The 7,500-nt window shown below is 39.4% G+C and overlaps 1 protein-coding gene across 1 annotated transcript in view; it reads right to left on the bottom strand.

Annotated features, from left to right (window-relative positions):
* Positions 1 to 876, bottom strand: part of LOC137971269 (adenosine receptor A2a-like) — a 1,135-nt gene extending 259 nt beyond the window's left edge. Inside the window, exon 1 of the mRNA XM_068818065.1 lies at positions 1 to 876. This exon is cut by the window's left edge and continues 259 nt beyond it. Coding sequence (XP_068674166.1) covers positions 1 to 778 — 778 coding nt within the window. The 5' untranslated portion in view covers positions 779 to 876.
* Between the last annotated feature and the right edge of the window lie 6,624 nt (positions 877 to 7,500).

The raw sequence follows: 7,500 nt of genomic DNA on the forward strand, positions 1-7,500 counted from the left end.
ACACTAGCACAACGGTCGCGCAAGCGGTGGTTCCTTTCCGTTTTCGCGCGTTCTCTGAACGCGTTTCCTTGAGAAAAATGTCATTATTTTTGTGGTCGACCTCAAGGTTTCTCGCTGGAGGAAGTATTTTTCTGTTTTGCGTCTGAATTGCTCGAACGATTAGTGCATTAACCAACGCCATAACAAAGGCGGGTAAAAAAACAAGAGTGAACACTAAAATAACGTTGTATACCTGATTTATCTCCCTCGCTTTCTCGTCTGCTTGCGTAAGCCACCATATATTTCGCGCGGCTGCGACAATGGCGGGAGTAACCCAAATCGCGACAAGCATACAAATGACTTTTCGACGGGTCATTTTGCTGTTGTATCGCAATGGCCGCAACACGGCAAGGTATCGATCATAAGTTATAGCTAACAAACTGAAAAATGTTGAACTGAAAACAACGTCTTTTGTTTGAGCCAAAATCCAGCAAGAGTCCATTGTCAGGTAATTGCATTCGGTGCAAAAGGCGGCATAGCCTGGTACAACCATAACTGCCATTAGAATGTCGCTGATCGCGAGACTGACCAGGAAAACGTTCATGTACTGTTGCCGGAGATGCTTCGTAGAAAGAAAGATCACACACGTCAGAGAGTTTCCTGCTAAAATGATCAATGCGATGATCCCGTTTATGATCGAGAATATCAAGTCTAATATTTCATTGCATTTCGCTGTTCCTTCAGCTCGTTCTGCACCTAAAGAGGCCCATCCGTTTGTGGTGTTGGAAAAATTCTGCATGTTCGAGTTGCTTTCTTATGGACAGTGCCAGGGACTCGCTCTGTACGTGCGATATTGAAATTTCACTTATTCGGTTTCCCTCTTAAATTAAGATTGCTCTTAACGCATAACCAGGTGCGTGTTGATTAATGACAACTGACGACATCTTATTTGTTCGCATAATACTGCGATGTACGGTGTCCTTTTTTACCTTTATCTATCGCCTGTGGTCAAAAAAAGGAAATTACTTACTGACGAAAAACAATTATATAATTGTCACCTGCACTTTTTACAACAATCAACAAGAATCTTTTTCTTTTTTTTGTCTTTTATTCCTTTTGTTCCCTTTATCTTAATGTTTCCTCAGTTGACCATACATGCGCGCACACGCTTTATTGCAACGGGGTGTTATTGACGCACGAGAAGAATCTCACTTAAAAAGATTGCAATTTCCTAGACAAACTAAAAAAAAAGGTGCTGTTATAGAACGTAAAATTTGCAATTCAACATTCAACTTTGTCAAAAGCCTGCAAATAAAGTGGCCAGCATGTCAAACATTGAATGAATATTGAAATGAAGTATACCTAGTACATCTACTCTTTTCGAACAATGAGTGAGTTTTTTTCACGTCTGACTGGCACAACTTTTATTATTAAGAAGGGCTGTGATTCGGGGCCGCGACCTCTGTCAAAGTAGCCCGATTATCAACTAACTAATCGAGTCAACTGACCGGCGAATAAAGTGCTGGTTTTGATTCAAAGTTCAATGTATGAATCATTTTCAAAACAGAATGTTAAGTAACGTGTGTTTCGTAAACCTCGATTGAGTGAATTCATAGTATTTATTATACGGATATTGATGAAATATCAGGGTTTTTCCTTTTACTAAAAGAGCATATCTTCACATCGCGTAGTGAACATATCATTTTTATCTTTCACATGTGAGAATATAAATGTCGTCATGGTAACGAACACGATTAGCCAATAAAACGCTAGCTCCCTCTTCATTGGAAGATACTTTTGTGCTTTAAGATAATTCTTCTCTACCACATTAACATCTTTGTTGCAAAATTTTAAATTATCATGATTTGTTTTTCATAACTTTCATCTTATTTCATGTTACACAACATGCGTGTTTTAGCTATTGGTCGCCACTTTTTCATCATTTCGAAAATGAGTAAAACAAGTTGTTTTAAATCTGGACATTTCATCAATATCTGTATAATAAACAGAACATTACATTGCCGCTTGGGGATACGAATTATATCTTCTCGTGCCGAAGGTATCTCACTAGTTCGCTTCGCTCACTCGTGAGAGATACTTTCAGCACTCGAAGGTAAAATTCGTATCCCCCGCGCGACCGTGTAATATCCTCTAAATAACAAAATAATTTAACCGTCTTGTATATAGTCATTGTTGGCCTAAGTTATCAAATAAAAACAGTGAGAGCTTTTTTAAAGGTGAAACACTAAGCGTTAATGCAAATAGAACGGCTTATTAGTGATGTCAAAATGAATAAGATAAATCGCTCTTCGCTAAAATCACCTAGCCTGTTTACAGCTGCCCCCTCCACTCAGAAAAATAGGGAAAGGTGGAAGAACACACACAGGAACTGGGGAGATGTGATGATCGAAGACAGAATGAAGTTATCACGAATTGATATCGAAGAAAGGCGGTACTAAACTGGCGCGAATGAAATGAACGTTGATTGATCGACCAAACTTGTCTGCTGTATCATGAAGCGAAGACTATCCAAAATCTTTTTAAATTTTCACTTGACATTTATAAATTCTGTTTTAATAAAGAATCCATCACGATGTCAAATACCGTAAATCCTCTATTAAGCTCCCCGGGGGGCTTATTTTTTTCAAGCACTTTTGAGGGGAGGTGATGCGTTTCGCTAAATTAAATAAGTCCCCCCCCCCTCTCTTTTAAAAAAGAGAGGGGGGGGGGGGGGCATTTAATTTAGCGAAACGTATCACCTGTAGCAAAAATACCGTGGTACTGAGACCGAGTAGACTTACGCGTTGTACAATTAAAGTCACTGTCAAAAGTATTTAATTCACTTGTGGGAGCCTAAAAGTAACGGAGAGAGAGAGAGAACTAGAGGGCAAAATTGAGAAAGTAAGCCATATGAAGTTGGAGGTCATTCCGCCGAAGACCAAAAACAATATGAACTTCCAGCCTGAATAAATCATAACTGATCAGTCCACGTTAATCCTTAATTTTTTTGTGAAGAATAAGGATTGGGGGAGGGGGGGGGGGGGGCTTGTTAGAGAGGGGGGGCTTAATAGAGGATTTACGGTAAGTGTTATAGTGATTTAGATAGTTCTTACGAGCCGGCGCTGTACAGCGGCCTTTTGTATTTCCATGTGCTCTTATCAATATAATCAGTTCTTGTTCATCCGCCATTTTGTGTGTGCATTTCCTCTTGTGTGAATTTCCCCCTTGAGAATATAACAATAAGGACAGCGCTTGTTTTTATTATTGAACTATTTTTCTTTTAGTGTACGTGATGTTAAATGCATTTTAGAAATCTCTGATGATTGATGTTTATAATTAAAGGTTTTAAGTTTTATATTTAAGTGAGTACTGATTTTCTTGTTTTTCGTTAAATAGATGAAATTTGTTTCCTTTATGGATATTTTTTGTTGTAAACTATTTACTGGATTTCCTACAATTTCACCGACACTGAAGGGAATAATTGTTTTAGTACACACCACACAAGTTGAATAATCAGCCGAGTTTATCAATAACTAGACCCTCCGTGAGGGTACACTGGGTTGCCTGTGGTACGTGCAGCGTTTCAGGCAATTTTTTTCAAGTTGGGGGGTCATTAAGACCATTTAAGGGGTCACTTAGAAGTCATACCAGCAGAGGCCCTTTGGCTCACAGGTCCTCACACGTTCGTACGACGAAACAGATCCTTTTCTGAGGATAAAAACCTGGCTACCGGCCTATTAATAAATCATTTGTCAGAGGAAATTCCTGTCCTCTTTAGAAAAAATTGACACGCATTGCTTACGTGTGGTAGTGAAGTAACACAGCGATTTATTCCATAATGTCAACTGAGCTGTGTGTTGTCTTTCAGGAGATTCAAGTTGTCCTTGCGTAATATGTACGTAGCTCTAACAGTGCACGATATTGTTTTGGTATTGTCTATCATTGTAGTGCCATGGTAAAAGTCGTAGGTAAATAGCCCCCTGAGAAGACATGTGGTTACTCGCAAAGTACCAAACCCAGAAAGATTGAAGAAAATAAAAGGGAATCGAGAGACATTGGCTTCTACGCGGAAATGTTGATCATTTCCAAGTTCCCTCACAACTTCTTTTACCACAAGTTTAAGCGTGCACTCTGAGCGTCTAACAGCTTTGTATTTTACAAAAGTTCATTGAAGTTAATCCATGTCCGGCGGAGTTAGTATTTGGATGGGTGACCTAAAAAATATACCACTCCGTAACAGAAGCAAAGGACCGAAAATTCTATTTTAACGCCTAACAATGCGAACTAAGCAAGGTACAGAGTTTGTTAGCTTGCTTTATTCAAAACAAATATTGAAGCAAAAGTGAATAAATATTGATACCCTGTTTTTAGGCACAGCAGAAGGAAGTTTTCAGGATGGTCGATCGAGAATAAAATATTTGTCATCAGCAACAACATTTACGACATGAAAACAACATTAATTTTGAACCCCGAATATAAAAAGTTTCGATCAACGACAAACATTTTGGGAGATTTTTGCTACTGTACTTTTGGCTGCAAAAGTAAAGCGCAAAATCGAAGTGACATCGGATTCAGCGGCGCCGTGATGAAGTTACCGCGGCGGCGAAACAGTGAAGCATCTGTGTCAAACGATGGCAAGTTCCGAGGCAACTTCGGTTTGAATACGCTACTTGTGGATGGATATATTTTTGAATCCAGAAAGAAAAAGTTGTGGATTCAAAAATATCCGGATACGCGTGCCGACGGGGCCTGCTCAATTGAGTTTTTGTCACTTTGCAAAAAACGGAAAACTGTTTTAAAATTCACATTGCACGTTTCCCACGAATTTCAATGTTTATTCAGTTTCGAATCGGTGTCGTTTCCGTGGATGTTTTATAGATCCTTCAAGAGGATTGAGAAAAAAAAATTAAAACAACTCGCTGAAAGTACCAATTGGTGACACCGGAGATATTTTCGATATAACGACTTAAGTTACTGATCTGATTTAAATAAAACGTCAAGTGTAATTTCGCTAATTCAGTGAAATGGTCTGTGTTACAGAAATAACCAATCGATATGAAAACACACCTTTATCAGGTCATATACATGCACCTCTGGTTTGCATGTGTGGTATAGCACAGCCGCTTAAAATTGATGCTATTTTTGGTTTTCAAACACATGATGAGCGGCCATAGTTTTTGAAGCTCAGACCCCCTCGTCACATATTCGAATATTTTTTATTCACTTTCTCAAATCCCATAATACATCTTGTTTACCCCCAAAATTTTGCATATACTTATTGAGGGGGACATTGGGGTGTATTAGAAACCGCAAAACCGAAGAAAAAATCGTCCAAAACCGCAAAACCGCAAAAAAATTCGGCCAAAACCGAAAACCGCATACAAAAGCGTCAAAAAACCGATACAATGGTGACAAGTGTGGCATACAGAGTAAGCTACGCTAACACTTTATTTCATCAAAGTATTTGTGAATGTCATGGACTTGTCTAAAGCCTTCATATCTTTTAGTATCTGCTAAAATCATAGGCTTTATTTCTGCCGCTCTCTCGAGCCCGGACTTTGTGGACTCATTTTCCGTAAAGCAGCTGGTAATGGAGCCAAGTTAACTTAGGAGAATTTGCATACAAAGCCTCTCTAAAATTTCAATTTTGCAATCGCAATAAGCTATAGCTCTGGAAACTTCCAATAAAACTCTCTAATTGAACATTTCTATTTGATAACTAGGACCTGACAGTTTGGAGATTCGAATGGAATGTTTAATCTTGGTCTAAAACATGCGATTGCATTGAGGAAGCTAACCGGCACTGTTTGTTCCTTGTTTTACATGGCAGCAGGAACTTGCTCAAAGCTTAAATGTGGTAATAAACAGATACTTACTTAAAACAAGAGTCGAATATTGAACCTCACCGCCTCCGGGGGGGAGGGGGAGGGGCTCCCATATAAAAAGGCGAGGGATGCTAGTCGGGAATTTTACATTAAACCCTTGAAGGAGACCAATGTGGGCGTGGCCCAGGCGTTTTCTTACCCCTAAAAGGGACCATGGGGGTAAATTGATCATTGTAAAGCGCCTTTGAGACGTTGTGATAAGGGCGCTACATAAATGCACCACTTTACTTTACTTCATTATCCATAACACAGAAAAATAAAAAAATACAGCGAATTTTAATGATGGCAAAGACATTATCATCTAATACTTTCACCTGCCTGAAGAAATATAAAAGTGTAAATATACACTTTTATATTTCTTCGCGCGCAACCCTAAGGATATTTTCACGGCTACATATGATTGCGTTGTGCCCAAAACACCCTAAGTGAGACCAAATTCCGAAATTTACACCCCTAAGCGAGACGATGAGCATCCCTCCCCTTTTATATGGGAGTCTCCCCCCCCCCCTCCTTCCCCCCGGGCACCGCCCTTCCATATCGCAACGTTGCACCAAAGAGACAATTCGTCGGTGTCCCTAATTCATCTTGCTGGCCTGGGAATTGTTGTCATCTGCACTGACTTCGTCACCACATTTATCAAATTCTTGCTGGCCTTTATCAGATTCGCTAGCTTCTCATTCATTTCATGCTCGTTCAGATCTTCATGGGGTCCTTCATCTTCATCCACTCCGCACCAACTCGGGCGTCATTCGACACGCGTGATCCCCTACCGTGACATTTAGTTTGTCACGCATTCCTCTCAATAACTTTGGCGTCTCGCGGCTATAGAGTGTTTTCATGTGACGTCTCCGGGAATTGAGCTCTATTATCACTCAAACGTTTTCTTTTGTTTCGGAGGAAAAACAAGGTTACTGATCACGTGAGTGAAAACAGGCATCTTGTACCCCATGGGACCTTACATTCTATTTATCAGGCCCTAGTACAACCTCATTTCAACTACTGCAATATTGTTTGGGGAAACTGTAGACTTTGCAGGACAAACTGCAAAAACTGCAAAACAGAGCAGCCCGTGTCTTGACCTACTCTATCTACAGGGTCGTAACGAGATATATATTTTCGTAACTGATCCGATATTTTACATAGTTCAATCTATAAATTTTTAATTGTACATATTTTTTATATTGCTGATGAATTGCACCGTGGTTAAATAAAGATTAAATAAATAAATAACATTCTATTCGAGATCAATTGCCGCTCAAATCTAAGAAAAATCGGAAACCAAATAGGACAAAATAGAAAAACCCAAAAAGCACATCGGATAACAAAACCGAAAAACCGCTCGTAATTTTTACGAAAACCGAAAACCAGATGCTAAAAAACGAAAAACCCGCAAACCGCAATGAACACCAAAACCGAAAAACCGAAGTCTTTTGGCACAAAAACCGAAAAACCGATCTAAAAAATAGCCAAAACCGCAAAACCGAAAATCCCAATGTCCCCCTCCTTATTGTTTGCAATCCTCCATGGACATGAAGATGCCCCAAGAGAGATCGAAAACAATGTCCGAGTAAAATTTTGGAGGGTAAATAAGGTGTATTACATGTATAGAATTTGAGAAAGTAGAGAATAAAGGAGA

Source organism: Montipora foliosa, chromosome 9 (assembly GCF_036669935.1).
Source record: "Montipora foliosa isolate CH-2021 chromosome 9, ASM3666993v2, whole genome shotgun sequence".
NCBI classification, from domain to species: domain Eukaryota; kingdom Metazoa; phylum Cnidaria; class Anthozoa; order Scleractinia; family Acroporidae; genus Montipora; species Montipora foliosa.